Source organism: Rhea americana, unplaced genomic scaffold (assembly GCF_003343005.1).
Source record: "Rhea americana isolate MKP2758 unplaced genomic scaffold, rheAme1 scaffold_54, whole genome shotgun sequence".
Classification (NCBI taxonomy): Eukaryota; Metazoa; Chordata; class Aves; order Rheiformes; family Rheidae; genus Rhea; species Rhea americana.
In genome coordinates, this window is record NW_028186690.1 from 192286 (window position 1) to 214770 (window position 22485).

At 35.4% G+C, this 22485-nt stretch overlaps 1 protein-coding gene across 1 annotated transcript in view; it reads right to left on the reverse strand.

Annotated features, from left to right (window-relative positions):
• The window catches only part of TMEM117 (transmembrane protein 117), a 211459-nt gene that overhangs the window by 61746 nt on the left and 127228 nt on the right, over nucleotides 1-22485 (reverse strand). The window contains exon 4 of the mRNA XM_085318507.1: nucleotides 16064-16161. Coding sequence (XP_085174633.1) covers nucleotides 16064-16161 — 98 coding nt within the window. The remainder of the gene's footprint in view (nucleotides 1-16063; nucleotides 16162-22485) is intronic.

Below are 22485 nucleotides of genomic sequence, written 5' to 3' on the forward strand. Positions count from 1 at the left end.
TTGCTCATGTTTGAAAGAGAATGATAGAATTGAGTTCTAATAGGCAGTGGATATTCTAATGAGCTTAGGTGTGTCATTATGCCATAAGATTCCTAAAATAATCCAAAATCCAGATCTGATATTGTATCATCTATATAAYTCCCATACAAGTAGAATTTGCATATGGCATAATATCATCCTTTTGCTTCTACTCATTTAGGGAGTTTCAAAGTTTTTAGTTACTCAAAGGAAAGAGTCTGCAAAAGGAGTGGATGTTAAAATCATTAYGGGTAGCAGTAGAAGGACAACAAACCACATTTTGCCCTGGTAGCTATCAGCACTGCAGGTGAAAACTATACAGGTACAGTCACTGTGCAAGCATCTGTAGGGATGAAGTCGCCTAGTCCTTGTCCTTGAAGATGGGCAGCAGAATTAGACAAGGTATCTTTGTCCTTGTGCCAGGAACTGCCTCAATCACAGTGTGCAACCACATTGCATATATCCAAATAACATGAATAATCTTAGAAATTAAAATGGGAGGTAAATTGAATAGAGGTGTTACAAAATATTAACTCATGTCTTGGGATTGTTCCCTTAATCAGAGTATAGTCTCCTAAATATCTGAAACACACCGCTGCTTCCAAACTGATCAGAAGGTATAATGATGAACATACTAACATGGTTTAACAGGATGGACAGATAGTTAAATTATGTGAAAATTTCACATGGTCGACGGAAGGACCTTATGGAAGTATTTCTAATAAACTACAGCTTTACCTTGTGTCTAAAGTAAGGATCCTAAATCTACAGCTAGGCAGTTGCATTTAAATGGTCTGATTTTCTAAAAGTAGTGCATGCCCTACAAATCTCATGGAGGTCAACTTCAAGGGACATTTTTATTTATTTAGATGCTTAAAATACAAATATAGAATAGTAAATTCAGGTAATTAAGGAATAAGTATTCTGGCAATTATTCATTCTCCCCGAAGGGTGAAACATGTTTTTCTTATGTATCACTATTTCTGAGTACGCATGCCTAGATCTAAGTGTGAGCATCCTTTTAGTAATCTGACCTTGTTAGTGTGACATAATCTGCTGTCACAAAACACATTATGGTTCATAACTGCATGATACAAAATGTAAGAACGCAATATTTTAATTCACAAAGCCAGATTATTTTCCCACTTCTTATAAGAAATAATTCTATCAAGCTTCTTACAAAAGATCCTAAAGATACAAATGATATGAGTATCATTATTGTTCAAAATCAGAACACAGAACAAGAAAAGCACCAAGCCAAGAGCAAATTCACTAAATGGATGGAAGATGGAGACTGATGAAGCAGAAACGAAGAAATATAATGAAAAATATAGACCACAAGAATCAGTTTTGAAGGGGATTTTGCTTCTTGAGTAATGGGAAGGTATGAATCAACACTTTGAAATAGGCAAGAGGGAAATACTACCGAAAGTGAGGAAAGAAAGTGTTTAGGAATAAACTAATCAAAGAGCATACCCACCACTGAAACTCAACAAAAATCTGTTTGTATGGGTGCCAGGGAGCAGTTAAATGCTGGGGGGAAATCTAACCTAGAACTGGCTGAAAATAAAAAGCTGCCAATATTTAAAAGAGTATTAGAACTTTATGGAAGACTACTGAGCTTTTACCACTGATTTCAAAAAGATGAAGGTCAGGTGCTTATTTCAATACACTTACGGGAGTGTGCTTTTTTTCACCAGGAAAAATCAATCATGTTGACTGTTAAAGCTGATATTAACAGCTACTGACTACAACCTTTCATGAGCACAGAGGTTTCCTTAATTTTSCAACATCACCAAGATCATTCAGCCTATGGTTGTAAATTGATTCAAACCACTAGATTTTGGGGCATATGACATATTCCTGGCATCTCCAGTAACAGGGGTCACATTAACACCCTGTATGTTTTGTAAACATTATTGATATTATTAGCAATAATAGATTCAGGCAGGTATATAAACAGAGATTTTTCTCCATGCCAGGAGAAAATCTACCGGGAGCTTTAAGACCTCCCAATTCCATTACATTAAACAAAAAAGAATTACTGTGTCACTTGAAAGTAGGTTTTGTTTCAGTAACAATTTTAAAACTAGTTAAAAGAAATAAAACCCATGTTTCTCATTTCAGCTCAGCATTTACTTTACAAATGCCTTTTAGAAAAAAAAAAGAAAAAAAAGAAAAAAAAAAGCCTTTGCTTCACCATGTTTTTATCTATCAGGAGTATATGCCATTACGAGAGCACAAGTTCTCATTCTACTACGGTTATTGTTTGAATAACACATTAAGATGGTGTTGTTCTGATATGGGAGCTATCCATACATCTTCCACAAGTAATTACATTACCAGTAATCCTTTTAAAAGGCTGTCTTTGCTCAGTTGCTTTGCCAATAGCACTAAGCTTAAATATTTGACAATCCCACTTACTCATAGCATATGAGTAAGATGGTAACAGATGAACCAGCCAATATGCTGGAGCGCTCTTATCAGTGACAAATGATGGCATTAAAAGCACTTAAAAGAAACAAAATGTCTTTATAAAGCCACAAATAGTTTGGGTTTATTTATTACTGGAAGTGGTAGAGAGAGCAAGGACTTACTGCCCCTCAAAATAGTAGGTGTTCTGTTATACATTTTGCAAAGAATTATAATTATCAGGAAATACCACCACTAACTTTTTAAAGAGCTCCAGTATTCATTCACTGGTAATATAAAAAAGTAACCCCTAGCTATAGTACAAGCAGTTCTTTGTAAAGGATAGGAGTAGTGATTTGAAGATATGGAATACAGGCCTTATCATGCAATACTCTTAATTTGAAGATCTAATAATGCCAGCATATCTAGGCTAGAAACTTTGTTAAATACTTAAAACATTCTCAGAAAAACTGTCTGAATTAATTCTGAAGACCACTCCCCATATAATGTCAAAAATATTAATGAATAAAACTCTGTTAACGTGAATACTAACAACGCACTTTCCTGCTACAGAGTCTACTCCTCGCTCCTGAGACGGTGATTAAAAATAGCAACTGTCACCATATCTGTCAGTCAGCAGATACAAACACGATGCAGGAGGCACAGTGCTCAGAAGTGTTTTTGGACCATCAAGCAGCAGTACACAGAAAGGCTGTGAATAAATTAAACCAAAAATATAAGCCTCAGGCTGATGTGTTTGAACTTCACTGCAAACATTCTTCATACATATTTAATTGCTCCGGTGAGACTGTGACGGTTCTGGAGATGTTCCAGCCATTATTTCCATTCCATTAGTAAGCTTGCAGTATGTGTGCTCCTTAACCCAAAATGATTGATTCCATAAATGTCTTCCCACTTACTGACCTGAACACTAATTGAAGTTGTGTATAGATTAAAAGAGAGTGTATGCTTCTTGAAATCAGTCAAAATATACTGGAGTCACTGAAGTATCTTTTGGGGTAAGAAYGAAGTGGTACTTCTAACTAAAGGCACCAAAATTCCTCTCAAAGAAACCTTTCAGGTCATAACAGCTGCAATTATACAGCGAGCTGTGAAAACTGCTAAACAAAACTTTGAACATTTTTCTAAGTACAACACCCCATCTTCATGAATCATAGCATAAATCTTCTTTGAAATATTATTATTACATACCAGATGCTTTCATCTGTGCTTCAGTCTTGTAAATTAATTTGCTTTGGGAGAAAGTATAAATTTTTTACATTGCATAACAGTAAAACTAAAGAACCTCAGATAATTTTATCAATTCAGCTACGTTCAAGGGAAAAGCTAAACGTTTTTTTAAGGTCTTGCTCAAACAGAGATTATGTTGTGAAGTGTAAATCATTCTGCTATGAAACCAAAACTTTTCCTGTTCAAGTTATTGAAGATGAAGTATGGTTAAACAGTGCCAACTCAAATCTTAAGTAAACCACCCTGAGGGAACAACCCTGCAGATCTCCATGAGCACTGCCTTGCTTCATGGTTAGCCTGAAAACTACAGACAGTTTAAAATCCTCAGTACGCTAGACATTTAAACTAAAATCAACTGATTTTATCAGAGTTTGAATGAGAAGTGGCTACATTCATATTACACTTCCTTAATTCCGAGATGTGTTCATACTGCTTGGTCACGCTTGTTTCAGATATCAGAAGATTCCCTGAGAAATGATTAAATTCATATTCTATTATTTTACTTACAGAGTAGAGTAGAATGAGTGTGTTCGACTTCACATGACAGAATACTGCGGAACAGCTTAGACGTGAAATTTGGGCCTGCTTTGACTGAAGTTTCACCCTGAGAACTAACGCGCTAAAAACGACACTGCCGTTCTAGGAGCAATCTTCCTCCAGGCTGCCCCTATCAAGTGCACTCAGTGTCAAGATGATTGTATCCCACCTAAATTCCAGCTCTATCAACTCAGTCTATCATGTGATAGTCAAGTACGATCTTTCCAGCTTGTTTATTGCCGTTAAAACATGACTTATTTTATTTCTTCCTCCAAGACGTACGCATCCTGCACTATGCCAGTGGGCCTTGAATACTTCCATAAAGCAAGGTCAGGGCAGCTGTCAAAGCCTGCAAATGACTGGAAGCTGAGCATGTGGCAAGGGCCATTTTTTCATCGACATACGATTTTTTGAGCAGTGAGTGTGTGTTTGTACATGAGGGATTTAACGCATCTCTGAGTTATGTTTCTTTTTAAATTAGAATTGCAGATTGTAACCTCTCTGGAGCAGTGTTCATTTTTTCTTGGACTGCACAACACCAGCACAACGGCATGCCCAAATGAGGACATTTTTAATATTTGTTTGTTCTGAAACAATGTCTATGGGTGATTGTTTATACGAAATTAATTCACTAGATGGCTTAAATGTATTATTTGTTTTAGTTTGTCATAGAGCTACCTCAAGGCACTTGCTTATTTAAAGTTCCAATGATTATGTGCAAATACGAATAAAAATTAAAACTAAGCCATCTATGCCAAGAGCAACTAACCGATCAGAACAAGAAAGAAAAGAAAAWATATCACATGCATTTTACACAACATGCAATTCCCCAATGTACAAAAAAATACACAGGCCTCAGAGCTTGCACTGGAGTTAACACAGTCACACTATCTCAAAGAGAAAGTTTACTCAGCACTGGGAGAAAGATGTATGTAATATCCTTCAAGTAAGAAACATTTTATTCTTTTTATTTCCAGCATATCTTTGAGTAAGCTAAAGCTATCACAGCAAATAATGGCATTTCAATGAACGCCTCCTCCATTTTAATGTAATCTTTTGACAATTTCTTGGCCTTTACTCCTACCTTCCTCATTGTAAGATATTCATTACTTAAATTCAAGTTGCTCTGTGACAGAAGTGGATTCTGGTAGGATGTGTAAAAAAAAAGTGGGGAGGGGAAGGGAACCAGCACGTCAGAGCTGCCAAAAACACGGGCCTCTCATCTCTCAAGGCTGAACAGACTTTTTCAGATCACATTTCCTGGCTTCGCCTCACCCCTTCGGCCGTCACGCACAAGAAGGGCTGCTGCCTTTCCCACTGAAATCCACACAGGTTTCCCCATTGCCCGCAGTGGGAACAGGACTGGGCTCACCAGTGTGGCTGGGTAACCAGGAACACAAAGCACACTAGAGTGAATTAAAGTCAAGGTCTTCTTCAAGGAAAGATCGTTCGTGTCAGGAGGGAAAGAATCTGAAAGGATGGAAATATTTCATACTGTATTGATGCTATCTTTGTTTACACACCGTTTACTAAAGCTCCTGACTTTGTTTAGACGGTATGGCAAATACTTCATGTTCATCGGAACCGAAAAACTTTCTGCTCTGACCTCAAATATTTGTGGTCTGAAAGTAAACTAAGATCTGTTATTGAAAGGACTTAACTGCTAACATGATTTTTTTAGTATTGCTAAAAAACAATTWAAAAAAATCCAGAAAAGATGATAAAGTATAAAAATGTAAGTTATGAAACAAAGTGCYCTGTAGGGAACCTTTGGTTAACAAATGAGTTTATTGACAATTCAATCTATCTTCTTCTGTTTTAGCTATTGCTTTCTCTACTGTCACACTTATAGACAGACAACATGCAATTATTTGAAATAAAAATATGGCCACAATATTCTCATTATTCTTTCTAGGCTAAAAGGGATATTTTAAAATTGAATGTCTCAATGTAGATAGCTGTCAGAAAATTCTTTTAATTTAACAGCCTTACCTTTTTAAAAAAAGTAGAAAAGCAAGTAAGAAATAAAATAAATGCTGCTTACAGTCTAGATGGAGATCTTATACAAGGACTAATTAAACATACGCAAATTCAGATTTATATCTATGTTAAGCATAACCTGAAACATTTGTTTTAATCAAATTTTCATTTTAATTGACAGTGAATTCTGATAGTGGTCATTGGGGCAGAAGAATCTGAATGGGACAGAATAGAAAAGGCATGCAAKTCTGACGGCACTTAAATCAATATTTCCTGCTCAATCTTTAATTCCAGTCTTTGCAACAGACTCTCATACCCAAATGTTCACATTTTCCTGTTAGCCCTAAATAACTCAATGATTTTGATGTAACCACCAGATCATTTTCCCCTTCTTTTAAACCATCACTGATTAAAAAGAACTCAGCAGAAGTATGGCCACATTACATCCCTGTGCAGCATTTCAGATCCTAGTGTATGTTTTCATAGGAATCGTTCTTATTCTATTGCTCTTTGTTTGCCTGTTTGCACCAGCAGAACTGAATCGATAAATAGAATTTTGCTAAAAACTATGTCCATGACAAAGCAGAAGTCATATCATCAAGGACCATCAGGAAATCAAAAGGAATAAAACATTTTTAATCAGATCTTCAATGAATGACAACTACTATTGCCTCCTCCAATGAAGGACATTTATCCAAGCTAATAATCTGATCCAATGTGTCCCATGGGATGGCACTGGCAATCGCCACCATTGAACAATCCTGTTAACTTCAACAGAACAATTTAATTGTGTTAGTGCTTTCAGTTACCAATAAAACCCACAGGCTCTAAAAGCAGATACACACTCTACGCTGATTTTCACTGGCACAGGTTAAGTAATGGACTGGCTCYTTTACATGGATCTGAAAACCAATGAAACTTTGATATGATCAGCATTTCTTGTAATCTTTGCCTGGATAAAAAAGTTTGTAGTTGCATGGATTCCAGTGTGCTTTCCAATCCAGAATGTGTAAATAATCAGTAGTGAAGAATATGGGAAATATGGGAATATGGGAAAGAACACGATTCAAGAGTTAGCTAAACACTTTTGCAAATCCTAACACACAAATTTAAATATACCATTACTGAGAAATACAATTAAGAAAAAGTACTCCACCATTCCAGGAAGGGAAATAATTTAATTGCTTTAATAATCACATTTATTTTACAAAACTGAACTGGTTCTTGGAACCCAGCCATGATAAAGTCTGTGAAATACGGCTGCAAGCACTGGCAGCTGAAGCACTCATTTTCTGACCTGCACTGAATTCTGTGGGCTTCTGGCATTCACATCCTGCATAAAACCATTGCCTGTGACTCTGTCTTGTATACACAGCCTGTCTTTGTTTGATGGATGCCTTAAAGCTGAAGCTTGAATCTGAGTCATCTGAACAAAGTTTTGTGCTAGGATTTTACCAGCCCTTTGCACCTTGATGTCAGGATGAAAGACAGTGAATTCCTGCCTTGATAATCTGAAATCTAGTTTTTTCTATGTGCATAACTGTCCACAGTGTCCACAGCTGATCTAACTGAAATACTTTGAAGAAATGTATTGRGGTGGCTGCCAGTTATCAGGTTATATATTGCCATACTTTCAGTATCTTTTCCGCCTGCATGATCACATAATTGCCTATGTTCTGATAGACATATTCATCCTACTTTTATAGTGGATCTAGAAGCAGTAAATGCTACAGATAAAGATGTTTTTGCAAATAACAAATGCATTTATATTGTGGAAGAGACAGGAAGGGAAAGCACTTAACCAGAAATAGGGCACTGATGGAATGATCAGCCACATCAGTGATTTTGCTGTCCCCCAGGAAAAACCTCCACAGGACCTGAGGGGAGGCAGAGATGTCTCCTATTCAGCAAAACATCTGCTGAAAGCGGGGAGAAGGTGCTCAAAGAGGACTTGCTGCAACAGCCCTTCTAAACTGGCCCTGTGCCTAAACTGAGGATTGTATCTGCCTACTTGAAAAAAAGAAGAACTTTTGAAACCTGCTAAGTGAAATTTTAATTTAAGAATTAAAAGTTCTCAGTTTTTGGCACAGAATGTGGTTTTGTGAAGGAGTATTTTCATTTGGAAGGACCATTATTACTGAAACATTGCAGACACTGCACTTTAAGAAGTTTTATTAAAGCTACACATCGGATAAAATATTTTTAGTAACTGTTCATGATATACCTCTTGCTCGCTAACAGGGATAGAATAAAATGTACTTTTTAAGAGGTGAAGGTGGGTTGCCACATTCATCCAATTATGAAGGCTATAAGTAGGGATCTAGCAATTATGTAGGAATAAAAACAGTCTCTTTTTCCAACAGACTATCAGCTACTGAATTGCAAGCAGATACCGAATACAGCTCAAAAAGTTTAAACCTCGCTCAGCAACTAAAAAGATATGGTATAAAATACGTATGTACCTCAGCAGTTCAAAGAATTTAAGTCAAATCCAAAAAGGTGAAAGCGAAGTTTTATGAGCCTGACCCAAAACCCCCTGTAGCTAATGGAAGCTGCTTCCCTCCACTGTCTATAACTGACTTTCAACCAGACTAATTGCTCCATATATCTCTTTTACCACTCTAGGATGTGAAATGTTTCAACACTAGACTCATCAGAGGAATGGTGTTTGTGCAAGGGGTGCTAAGAGACCTTTCTCTCTCACCTCTATTACTCCTGGGGTGTTTGGTTGGATGTTTGTGTGCATGCTTGTCCCATGTCATATGASAGAGGAAAGTTGCCAGCTACACTCATGCTCCCTCTTTAATTCTTTATTCATACAAGTTAGAAACATTTTATCTTTTGCTCTATCTGTAGGAGTCTCCATTAGAAAAAAATTAAGAGGCGGAGATTGCTTTATATAACTTCAAGACAACTAACAATCTTCATGCTAGACTGACCTCACAATGATTCTATTTTTTTATTCTGGTATCTCAAAGCCTGATTTTGCCTCACTCTAATGATTTTCCTTCTGAGAAGAAAATTGAGATGAAGAACCATTCTTCCCAGCATTCCTCCTGTCACAAACAGAGTGGAGGAGATGCATGATACAGCCCTTCCAAATATAGACTGGCACAGTCAAGATACCAATATCCTCCTTGATGGGTGAGACATATGGGAGACTTTCACATACACTCCCTTACATATGGGCACGTTCTCCCTGCTCATGCATAAGTAATGCCGTGCAAAGCATCTCTCTCTCCCACAGTGTATTACCGGTCCATGAATCGCATACTCCAGTGGATGACCTGTGGAGTGAATACATTTCCCAGGATACTTCTCTCTCCTTGTCTTTCCCCAGAAAAGCCAGGGAAAAGTTGAAGCAGTCATGACGTTAAGAGTGGCAAATGCTATCTTGGAAGCCGGCCACCCCAGATGTGACTAAAGAGCTTTCCCTCTTGCTTTTGTGCACGCAGGCAGAAATTGGGGCTAYTGCCATGCTGGAGGAAGGGAGGGAGGAAAAGGACAGATATGATCTGCCAGAGACTGGAGCTGTTGCTTGTACTGGAAATCAGTGGGGAGGCAGAAGCWTCTTAGAGGCAAATGGAATAACTCTTCCAGCTGAGGACAAATGATCCTTGGACAAGAGTAGGCTGATGGGAGAATGCTGAGTTATTGACTGGTGGTCTCCATGCAGAGAAGAGCAGGGGGCAGGCATCTGAGAATGAGGTCCCGAAAAGGGTCTGACTTATGTGATCATCAAGTTTGAACTGTTCTGGTGAGATCTCACCACCATGACTGTTCCAGACTAGTCAATAAAAAAGCACTTTGCTGTCAAAATTGCAAAATATTCCTTAGGATGTGAACCAGAGAATCGGCATGGGATCAGTTTAGGTCTAAACAAAATCAGTCTGAATGAGTATTTAACATAATACAGTATTTTTGTATAATATAGTRTAAGATGAGAAAATGAAAACGAAAAGGAGGTAGAAACCTTGAAGAAATACAATCTATGTGAAAGAAAGCCCATTGGTCTGTATTATGATTTTTTTTTCAATGTATTTTCAAGTTATTTAATTGTGATCTTATAATGTTTTTTCCTGRTAATACCTAGCACAGGAACTAAATAAATGCTACTGAGGACATTTTAGTCACCTCTTGAGAATGGTAATCAAGTGTTTTTTCTTGAATTCCAGACTAAATGTAACAATTCCTATACATGGACAGTTTTATCCTCTTAGAATACATTTAACAATGTTTRCCCAGACTAGTAGTCAGATTACTCAATATAAATCCTTTATGAAGGATATTACTGAATCTTTTGTAATATGTATTGAGACAAAAAGGAAAGAGCAAGGAACTTAYTTGTTGACTTGCTTATGAGAAATCTGAGTTAAAGTTATTCACTCTGATGAAGATAAAAGGATGAGGATAAAAGATGTACTGAAAACAGTAACATTGTCCAATGATTTATACTATTTACCAGGAAATCTGCCTCCCCTTCTAGATGATTGTAGGTGTCAGTTCAGTAGTGACTATCCCATYGCAAGAAAAAATATTTAAGAATGAAAGAATTAATGGCCAAACCAAATCAGGGGGAGATTAATATGTATGTACATATAATACACATATATCTAATTATCTTGTTTTGTGCAGTTGCATTTATAGGACTGCACTGTAACAAAAACCTTTACTCAAATTTAATGAAAAGTTTGTTTTGTTTGGGTTAGTACTTAATTTAGGTTGACAAAGCTATAATGTCTAACTATTTTTTCTCAGTGTAGCCCACAACAAAAACAGTGGATTTTTTAAGAAGCTGTCTTTTAAAACAAATGTACAAATTACTTTCATATACATGAAAAGAATGTAGTTGTCCAGTATGCATTTATCATCTTGACTGTGAAAGCAGAGAATATGAAAATACAACTTATCAAGTCAAACACTCGATTAGGTGCACAACAGAAAATCACTTTAAGAAACTGTATTTCATTTCTGTACTGGAAATATAGTTATCTGTCTCATAAGGAAACTTCCTCTACTTGCACGATACAAAATACTGCCCAATTAAGAAAATCCATACTAAACCATGTTCAACATAATCCTCTATAAATATAACATATGTTAATGACTTAGTACCCTGTAGCAATCCTGAACAATTAATTTGAATAAAACCTTTTAAAACTGTACTACTGACTTGCTGAAACAAAGTTCAGTGATTACTAACATATTTTTGAGCATGTGTAGTTTTGTTTTTTATTAAAGAAACAAAAAATTTTTTATAGAATCATATACTAAGTGAATATTATTTAGTTTGCAAAGTTAAATACAGCAAACAGGGAATGYCAGATTTACAATTCTCCACACTAACATTTTTCCTGTGTTGGTATGTCCTCTATTATTTCTGTCAAGAGACCTATATTAAAGACATGTTACTGCACCAATGAAGACTGATCATTGTATATAYGCTCAATGAACATCCAGCCAGGCACACCACAGAAATGAATTCCAATCTGCTACTAGCACATTCAAATTTTCATCTTGAATATATTATTCTGTAACCCTATCTGCAATTAATATTTATCTACACAATGCACTATTTTCTCTGAATGGCACCATTTTGGTAACGTACCTGTGCATATAAATCCTTCTTTTTCCTGGCTTTCCAGGCCTTACAAGTCCTCCTTTTTTTTTTTTTTTTTTTTTTTTTTTTTTTTTTTTTTTTTTTTTTTTTTTTTATTTTTTATTTTTTTTTTTTCTTTCTTTTTTTTGTTGATGGTCTGTTTTTTCCTATTGCTAAAAGTTCACATGAAAAACTGCTCTGTATAATCTTCAGTCCTCTGTTAGGAAAGTTTTGAGGACAAATAGCATTGAAACAGCTTTGCCAAGAGAAAGCATACTTGTCTTTCTTCCATTAACCTAACCACATGCACAGCCAAGATGTCCTGATGATTTTAGTGCAATTATTACACTTGATTCTTCACAGAGATCCCATAACTAATTATTTGATTTGTTTTTAATAATTATTCATAAGCTCTTTTAACATTATTCTCTTCCATTTGCAGTTTATTCTCTAAAGCATTTAGTTGCCTTTGTTTTTCTTAACAAGTGGGCTCACATCCTTATAAAAGAGACCATTAGTCTAGGTAGTAGTTATTCTTTGTTCCAGAGAGAATCAAAAATTATTTGCAAAATCCCAGTCTTCTAACACTGTGCTTCCGTCTGTGTTTCCGTTAATATTTAAACATTAAAAATAACTGAAGTTCTGAGGTATTTAACTTATCAGTAATTATGTTATTGCCTTGTAGTCAGTCTTGTCCAAGAGCTTTATTTAACAATCTTTTTTTCTTCCCGCTTATTTCAAACACCACTCTTCATCTGTCATGTATAATTTGTCTCTCCTAAATTAGCCAAATTATCAAGATATCAAAAAATACAAACCTCTCTATTTCAGTCCACACTTGTAATTTCACAACAGGCCCTGGAGACAGTTGTCTCTCTATCACAGCCTCATACGAGTGCCAGACAGGGCAGATATTTAAGATCCTATTGGTATCTTCTTTTTTTTTTTTCAGTCCAAAAAATGTGGCTGTATTATGTTAACAATTTTATTAGCACTCTGGATACTTCTCTTGACTAGTTTAGGATTCTAAAAGCCATYCTACCAACACGCTTTCTTACATGTGTAGGTAAATGTGTTTGTATTTGCTTCGTATCTCCACGCAGTGCTACGCGGCACGGAAGAGCGTTTACCCCAAAGGGCCCCTGTGCGGAGGAGCCAAAGAGCGGACGGGAAAACAACCAAAATGGAGATCTTCCTGTTATAAAGAAACCACCATATAAAAAGTAGAAAGCACTTCAGCTAACTCTTTAGTGATGGGGTAGACAAAGGCAAATAGAAAATGGGCATTTTTGAGCTAGCTGAGCTGTTTGTGGAAGAACTATATGTTGAGGACATTCAAAAGGCAGCCACAATGCTCTGGAAAAGTCCAGCACCAGTTGCTGACAATGTTCCCAGGGAATTATTTAAAATAGGAGATGACAAGCTAAATCAAAGCTTTCTCTAATTACTTTAGTTCCATTTGAGAGCTGAAAACATTTCCACAGGAGAAATACAAAGTAGTTGCACGCCTAATTTTGAAAAATAAAGTGGATGGTGTCCTCATCGCTATGGTGGTCCATCTGTCTTTGTTACTTTTATAGAGAGTTCTAGTTTTGCAAAGAAAAAAACTTGGATATATAAATGAAGTTACCAGAAAAAGAAGCCCCATGTGTATCTTGTATTTTCATTTCATCAACCAATGTAAACTGTGGATCACATATCTAGTATTTGGAATAATTAAAATACTGTGCACTGAATTACACTATCTCTACTGAACAGGTGTGCCATTAAGAAATGTCCTGAATAAACAAATTTTGGCACACCAATATCTGTGTAGCACACTCTATTGAGGATGCTTCACTGAGAACATTTCAGAAATGAGTCTGCTTTCATCACACCAGTTAAGCAACAGCAAATGAAACAGAAACACCTCACACCAACATACATAACATTATTGATACTTTAATCTGCCTCCCCTCCATTTTTCCTAATTATTGGGAAAAAAGCCTACTGTTACTAATGCATTATGTAAATAACGTCTCCACACAATGTAGAATCTTGCCTAGAGCAATTTTATTTCACAGCCTAAAGCTAAAAATAAAAGCACTGATGCACCTTTTAGGATTCTAAATCCCCACTAAGCATACTGTTAATATGAGAATCATGCATGAAAAGAAACATTTTTTTTTTTACTTTATTTCCATTGTAAACTTTTGGTAGTATTTTTAATGTGAATATTATTTCAAAAGAGAATACAGATTTCTAACATTTCAGACCACAAAAAGTCAAAACATCTTTTGTAGCAATATTAATGTACCTTTAATAGTGTTTTTTTGTTCTCCAGAGCTGGCATATAAATTTGAAAAGAATATGGTCTATCATGCTATCTATTTATTCTTTTTTTTCTGTTCTTCCAGTCTTTCTGTGTAATTACATTTTTTCTTGACTTTAATTATTCTTTCCAGTATGTTAGAAAAGGCTATTTTTTAGACAAGGTAAACAGAACTCAATGATCTTTCTGTCATTTAACTGACTTTTAACCAAATGACACCATAATCACTGCTAACTCGTTTTCTTTACGCTTCTGAACATTTTTTTTCTGCTTTACCTTTTTCCCACTCTAGCACACTGAAGCAAAATCTTCCCCTGCACTTCCTGTGATGACAAGGAGCTGCTTGAGCCCCTTAGCGTAACTCTTCAGTCATGCTATTTCTTCATCTAGCTAAGATCCCTCTTAAATATTAGCACTGGTTAATTAAAATTATCTCCCTCATCTTTAAACTTTGCTGTGCCATTAATATGTATCATGTATACAAATAGTGAACACTTCTAACATTAAATAATGGGCCTCCCTACTCTTATCTGCACAGCAGAGAACTACTACTTTATTTATAGCTTTCATTCCGCATTTCTTAGATGATTCCTAAATGACTTCAGTACACTCCATGGGGCTTACTAGTTTTTTTTAATTGCTTTYGGTAAAGAACTTTGTCAAAAACCTTTTTAAAGTCCAAATAAATTAGATCAAGCATTTCTTCCTCATCAATTATTTTGATGACATGTTCAAAGAATTCTAACAGATCACAGAAGGTTTTCTTCCAGCAAAGCTAGTCAAGTTTCCTTTAGTAGCATATAATCTAGAGTTTTGCTCATATTTCTATTATTAATGATGTGTTCAAGCCATTTAGTTAATACTAAAGTAAGACTTACTAGCCAGTAGGATAATTCTAGGATGTTGAAAAAAAGCAGCAAAAACAAAATAAAAGCCAAGATCCAACATGTTTTAACCTTCAGTTTTTCAACAAGCAATTAGGTGTTAATAAAATTTGCATCAGCTCACCCCTTCAGTTCCTTATATATCTTATTTACAGCCAGTCAGCCATCCGATCCTGCTTTCTTCGTAGTCTTTAAACTTCTTTCAGCATTTAATTGTCTTAATTTAATATAATACCTAATCCTTACTACTTACAAAGCATAGCTATCTCTTAGCATACTGTGTAGCACAATACATGTAAATACATCTTTTGACTTCTCTGTAACATGTCTTTCTACAACTCTCTCTTCATTCTTTATCCAACAGTAGATCTAAAGATATTTTCCTAAGTTTTCTCTTTCAGATGTATTTGAAAATTATCTTTGTGATCTTTTCATTTTTAGGTATACGGTCTTCAGACTGCCTCTTAGACTATACACTTCCTATATTCCTTTGTTTCCTGTCATAATTTATGTTATTTTAATAGTTCCACTTGGTTTGAATTTACCTGGTACAGAGTACATTTGGAATCAAAATAACTACTTACTCCTTGCAATTTTGTATTAATTTAATTCATTTTTAAACATTTTTCTTTATAATATAAGGGCTGACTCACCATTTGCAATGCCACTCAAATGTGGATTCAAAGTTATTACAGTTTTAAGCTCACAAAAGATGTATGTATCTACTTACCTTAATTACAGGATTGAAAATTGAACATCTAAATATTATTCATTATGGCAAACATTTTGCAACTCTATTACAAATAGCTACAAAGATAGAATAAAAGAAACAAGGTAAATCAATTTTTAAATTAGATTTTTACATCAAATATTTTGATTAGAAATTGTTCATCTATATGCAGCTTTTTAACTGTGTGATTTTGTATTAGACAAAGTTTCATTTTTTCTGTTTTTCTATTCTTAGCATGTATTCTCTTTATAGCTCTTCCTGCCACAGAGAATTAGAAGATATATTTTTGGATGTTCTGCAGAAGGTTCATTTGCAATAATTAGATTTTATTACTTTCCTACCAGAATAGAATGATCCTAATGTTTCCTTTCTTCCAGAAAGCTCTGGCAGACTTTCCCCAGTCTGGATAGGGTTTGTCCTGAAGCATCATATCAGTGACCTGCAGGGAAAGACAAAACAATACATAGTTAAACTGGTATCACGAAAGTAGGCACTAAGGCGTTAAACACATTTTTGTTTAGATAGCATGTGTCTGTTTCAGTTCTGATAATTTTAATAATTAGACCATATAAWAATTATCTCTCCAGTGCTCTTATTCACAATCAACATAAATTATATTGGCCTACGTATTCTGTCTCCTAGAAATGCACACAATTCCTTGAGAAACAAGAAGACTTGTGGACATTCAAAGATAAGAAGAACTAATCTAAGTGGACAAACAACCTGAAAAGGAGAAAGTTAGGAAACACAGGAAAAAAACAGGATATGGACTACTTGCACATTACAGCTATGAAGCTGACGTATGTGTGGCTTTCCTGGCCTGGTTCACCGATAGCAGCGTCAACAGAATTTTGACACTGGAAACTTGAATTGTATTCCAGGGAATGCAAGCCTGTGAATTCAGCACTACAAGCCATTTGTAACCTCTCCTGATTCCTGGTATCAGAAAGAAAAAACACACTCGGGACTAAAATCTCCCCAAGACCCATACATCTTGCACAATATTTAAAAATATGAAATACTTATTCCCATTTTYGTAATTCTTATCTAAATGCACTATCTAAACTCCTATTCTACTGAAATGCATGTGCTATTTCTGGACAGCACACACAAAAATAAATAATGACTCTAAACTAAATAAAGGATCCCTCAGTCCCCCACACTGCTGGAAAACAGCATCTTCATATCCATTTACTGTACTGTAAAGCAAAGAAAGTTACATTAGAGTAAACTCATCAATTCTGTTGTGCAAAAGATCAGAAGAGTGGAAAACCTATGTGTAGTAAACTCATCAATTCTGTTGTGCAAAAGATCCAGAAGAGTGAAAAACCTATGTGTACACATACATATAGTTTAAAAAATAACAGAATGAATAAAGGAAATAAATAGAGGAGAGTGCTTGCTACAGAACACAAGCAAGTAAAACAAATTCTTAATATCTGTCATTGGTATCAGTACACAGTGGAAAATTACTAATTGTTTTGACTAATATGAGAATAATTCTTAATAAGATTTCAGAAGGAAAAAGGTTGTTTTCATTCATTTCAAATTGAAAATTTCTTATTTTTATTTTTCACTATATTTTGATATATAGAATTTTAAAATTCTAGTTTATCATCCAGAATATGCGCTGCTACTTTTAATCAAAGGCATTTAACAGAATGTCCAAAAGGCACACACAGCCCATGATTAAAATAAAAACATAAATTCAACTTTTAAATTTGGATTCCTAGACCATCTGGGGTTAGAAGAGCTCAGTAGCTTGCAGGACTGGGTCAAAATGAGTATTTCAAGCTTATATGGATTATAAATGGAAATATGTATTGTAGACTTTTATGATTCCATTATCCCTATCCTGAAAATTCAGATTATATCCTGAAATGTCACCTTTACTAATTGTTTTCTGTAAGTACTTTTTTCCTTAGATCAGCATGCTATATTTTTTATTTTAATGACCTCTATTAGCTAAATAAATATTTTGATAAATATTTAATGCTAAACAAGACCTCTGTAAAGATGTAATTCACTACTTTAGTAATACTTATTCTCTTAGGAAGAGTCTATGCAGTAATAAAAATTTACAAAGAACAGTTACTTCTAAAGGTTTAATTTAGTTTTCAGAGTATTTTCTCCATGTGCTTTCTGGGAAATGCTTATTACAGCCGGTAGAAGGATGCAATCCGCTGCTCTGTGACCAATTATTAGAGCAATGCGCTTCGTAAGAATGACATTCAAGGAGGACACATTTTCTGAGGAAAATGGCAAGATGAGGCAGGAAATGTTCTTTCTGATAGCAGACAGTTGGTCTTTCATCTCCGAGCTTTGGCATTTACTTAAAGTCGTATCACCAGATCAATGTCAGGTCAGTTGCAGCTAAATTGGCTGAAGCAGAGACAGTCATTAACRGGATGCATTCCATAAMGAAAAATCCAATTACCTATTGCATTAGAGAAATCAAATTCATTTTCTGCTTTGGTCAAGGACAGTCATTGTGGAAAGTGGCTTACGGGAGAAAAGTACTCAATGCTGTCACAGGGCAAATAATGCACCAAAACCTCATTGCTGCTGTTAGAATGATGTTTTTTGAGAAAGAAACAAAAATGTGAACTTTAGTTTAATTTACACAATTTAATATGAGTGTGCGTGTGTGTGTGTGTGTGTGTGCGCGCGCGCGCGCGCGTGTGTTCCTCTTTCATCCCACAACGCAATTACTGGCCAGCAAACATTTCTCTCTGTTTTCCAGGGCCATATTTGAAAACACTGCTGATATACAGGAAGAGAAAATAATTGCTTACCTCGGTAATTCTGTGCATGCATTTCATTTAATCAAGATAAAATAGGGAAAGCCACTTACAAAATAATTAAGTAATGTGTTTTTTTTTTTTTTCTTGGGGAACTATGAGATGTGATATTCTACTTTAATCAATTAATTACACTGATTCAATCCAGAAAGGAACAGTTTCTTATAATGACTGAATATTMTTTCATTTTTAGTGTCTCATCAGAGACATAGCTACACTGTATGAAGGTGCAAAAATGAAACTGCGTAATATACATTGACTGATGTTTCAGGTTACAAAAGACAARGCAAAATATTTTCATTAAAAAAGAAAATCGGCATGACTTGTAATGCATTATGGAACCTTCAATTTCACTTTGCAAAATGTAGATATGACTATTAAATATTCATACTATTCACTTTATATTAACTATGGAGATAACATACAATGCCTTTTTAAAGGAATTTTATCATTAAACCTGTGACAAAATATTATGATTTACAGTTTTTATTACAGAAAATTAAATGGTTCTTTCTGAAATGATACACTACAATCACTTGAAAAATGATGCCCTATCATATAAATAGAAGAACCCAAGATACAAAATCATATTCAGTTCAAGTAATTTATATAGACAACATGTCCATAAAATGAAATTATAAGAATTTTACTAAGCAGCAATATGATACATAAGATTCATTTATTCCTTCCCTACAGTTGCTGCTAGAGCACGTTGCCCAAGATGCTCAGCACGAACCTTAGGTCTTTCCACCCGAGGCTGCCATGTCAAATAGTGCAGCAGGAGAAGCCACACAACCTTTCCCAGCAGAGGCAATACCTGCAGTGGGAGTTTCAGGTAAACCTAATCGCCTTTTCTTCTAATAAGCAAACTGCAAGTGAAACTTTCTTAAAAAAGAAGACGAAATGCTGTGGCCATGCCTTCAATAATATCTTCCAAATTCTCCACTGGTAGGAATGCTATCAGGTAGACCATGCTGTGTCTTCAGAGCACAAACTGGCAATTCCTGGAAAACTAATGTGGCATGATATGCTGGCCAAGCTGTTTTCATCTGCCAAATAGCATTTTAGAAACTTAAATTATAGAAGTGTATGAAATAGTTTCATATTAACATTTCTCCATATAAGCAATTGCAGAAACCATATCTTGAAAGAGAAATGGGCTCTGGACAACCATCTCCCTTAGGCTGCAACATATTCCACACAAATGTCCTTTACATTCATTAAGTACTGAGCAGCATTCAGTGGAGGATTTTCATTGCTATATTCCTACTTTGGTAAATCTTTAAAGTAGGACAACAGCAACCCTCCAGAATTTGACAGAATCTAGAAGCAGCCATGATCCACAGGAAAAGTCTGGAACTCTGGTGAACTCTGAAATCTGGTTCATTTTTTGATTCAGTCATAAACAGTACGAAGTCTAATGGACAGCAGAACTGCAACTTCTTGTATTAATAAAGAAGTTGTTGTTTATTCACAACTGCTCAGCCAGGAGGGCAAGACTTCATGCTTCACTACTGCCGAGAAACAGAGCAGCTTGAGTTACCTTGCCTCTGGCAAAATTAATAATAAGCAAGTTAAAAACAGGCAGGATGGCCACCCTGCTTGCACTGAAAGAACTGTCAACAGTATATTCTAAACAATGTTTTGCAATAGCAATGTTTAGAATATTATATATTTTCCTCTCAACTACACACTTCTACCACTGTCACAAGTATGACTTGGGTATTAGAAGCTGAATTCATGTTGTTTACTGAGGGCACCACGCAAAGGCAGCGAGAGCTGAAGAGTGCAGCTGAGTACACGCATCCAGTTCCATCTGGTTCACTTTGCAGCTCTGTGTATTTAGGTAAGAGCTATATATAAGTGGCCCAGTAATTATACATCAATTCTTTATCGTAACTCACTCTTCAACAGAGCTGTTGCATCATGGTAAACGCACACAAAATCAGAGGAAGACTTAGTATTCAGTCACTAAAAGCTTCCAGGCATTGTTTTGTCTTCATCTTTTCTGAAATATTTAAAAATTGCAGAGATGTTCACTTGATGTACAAAAAGTAGCTTAGATTGAAAATGCTCTCAAGCATCTTTCAACTGGATGTTAGGGAGAAAACTATCTTCTGTGGGACATACCTCAATGTTTCCATGGCTCACACATTGCTAATGTGAAATATCTCCTTCCACTACAAAATTTACTTGGAAGATGGGCAAAAGTGTCAATAACTCTGTTAGACAGCCCTCAGAAGTAATTGCTGGCTTATTTTAATCCACTCTGCTACATTTTGGAATACAGGAAGAGGGCAGAAGTAGTTTGAAAACTTACCTTTATACTCATGCTTACTGACCTACGAGGGGAATGACATTTTTCAGTCTTTGTCAACTGCAAATACACTGGCAGACTTTAAAGTATTTTTACTCTGTTTTTTAAATTTTCAAATATTCCTAATGCAGTTTCATTGCTATTCTGATAACAATCAAGCTAGCGTTATATTACTTCTCCTTATATTTAATTTTAGGAAATTCTTTTTATATTTGCATTTTCAAGCAACAGTAATCACAGAGATGACCTCTTCAATCTACTCTTTAATTGTTTTTGTAGTTTAATCAGAGCTAGTACATTGTATTTATTTTGTCATCATTTTAACAACAGGTAAATCCAGAAAAGCAACATTAGTTTGCTGTCACAACTAAGTGACCAGTATGCATGATAAAAGAGAATACTATGGATCATTTTTGTTGCTTCTGCAACAGTCACCAGTGTTATCTTCTGCATTTGCACTTCTCCTATCAATAAAAAGTTGCCAGTGTTGCTTTTACAAAATATGCTGAGAACTACTCTCCTGATCCACACCCTTTGCACATTTACACAGTACTACATCTGAGTTTCTACCAAAATCAAAGACCTCTTCTGTACAAAAAAAGTAGCACTCATATTAATTATATCTATCTTCACTGATCCGTGCCAATTTATTTCTTCACCTATTGAGCAGTAGAAAGCCTCTTGCTTTTTAGCCAGCACATTGTGATTTGGGTTTTTTTTTTTGAATATAAACATATCAGTTTCTGCCATTGTGTCACAATCCATGCAGGGATATCAACTCAAGGAAAAATATGTATATTCTAGGCTCCACTTTAAAACAGTTATCCCTGCTCCTTTGCTTTTTCCGAATAGAGTAAGGACCTAATGCTCCACATATCCAGACTCTAGTACACAAGCAATTGTGAAGAAAAACTTACTTAGCTACCAAATTGCAGGTTAGGGAGGACTCCTGCCTGCCATTATTTTAGGGAAGAATCTTGCCTATAATTAATGCAGATATATTCAAAGTACTCTGCAAATTATATTTACAGTTTCAATAGCAGCAGAAATAATTCCTGAATAAATTTTGGGGAAAAAAGAAACAGAGTAATTTGTTTTTTATTGGAAATTCTTTGACACTTGATAAATAGAAAAAACTTGTTTAGGAACAAATGTACAATAGAAGTAAGGCTTCACTAGAAACTTCTAAGCTAGCAGCTCATTTTTTACTATTTTTCAAGTCCCTGCTGTGAATGCAACTTACTGAACATCTGCAATAAAATATACTAGTTACCATGTGGCAAGCATTTACTGTTATGTAACTACTGACACCATATTTCAAGAGATTTCTTTTTTCTCTTGCTTTACTGCTCCTTGTTAGTGTTACAAATGCATAAGCAGAGGCTTGGGTAATATTATGCAGTAAGACAAAATGTGAGGCATAAAGCCACACCAAGATTTTTATTTAAGGCGTTTAGCTCCGCTCCATCTATAGCCTGACATTACAGCAGAACTTTATTTGTTTAGGGAGCTTGGTGGGTTTTGTTAAAAGGATGGAGGTAGGAAGTCATGTCATCTAACGTTTGGTACACATATGCCATACTGCCACACGCATCTAAACTCATGTAGATTCCTTTTATAGTCTGTGAAGAGAAAGAGGCATTTC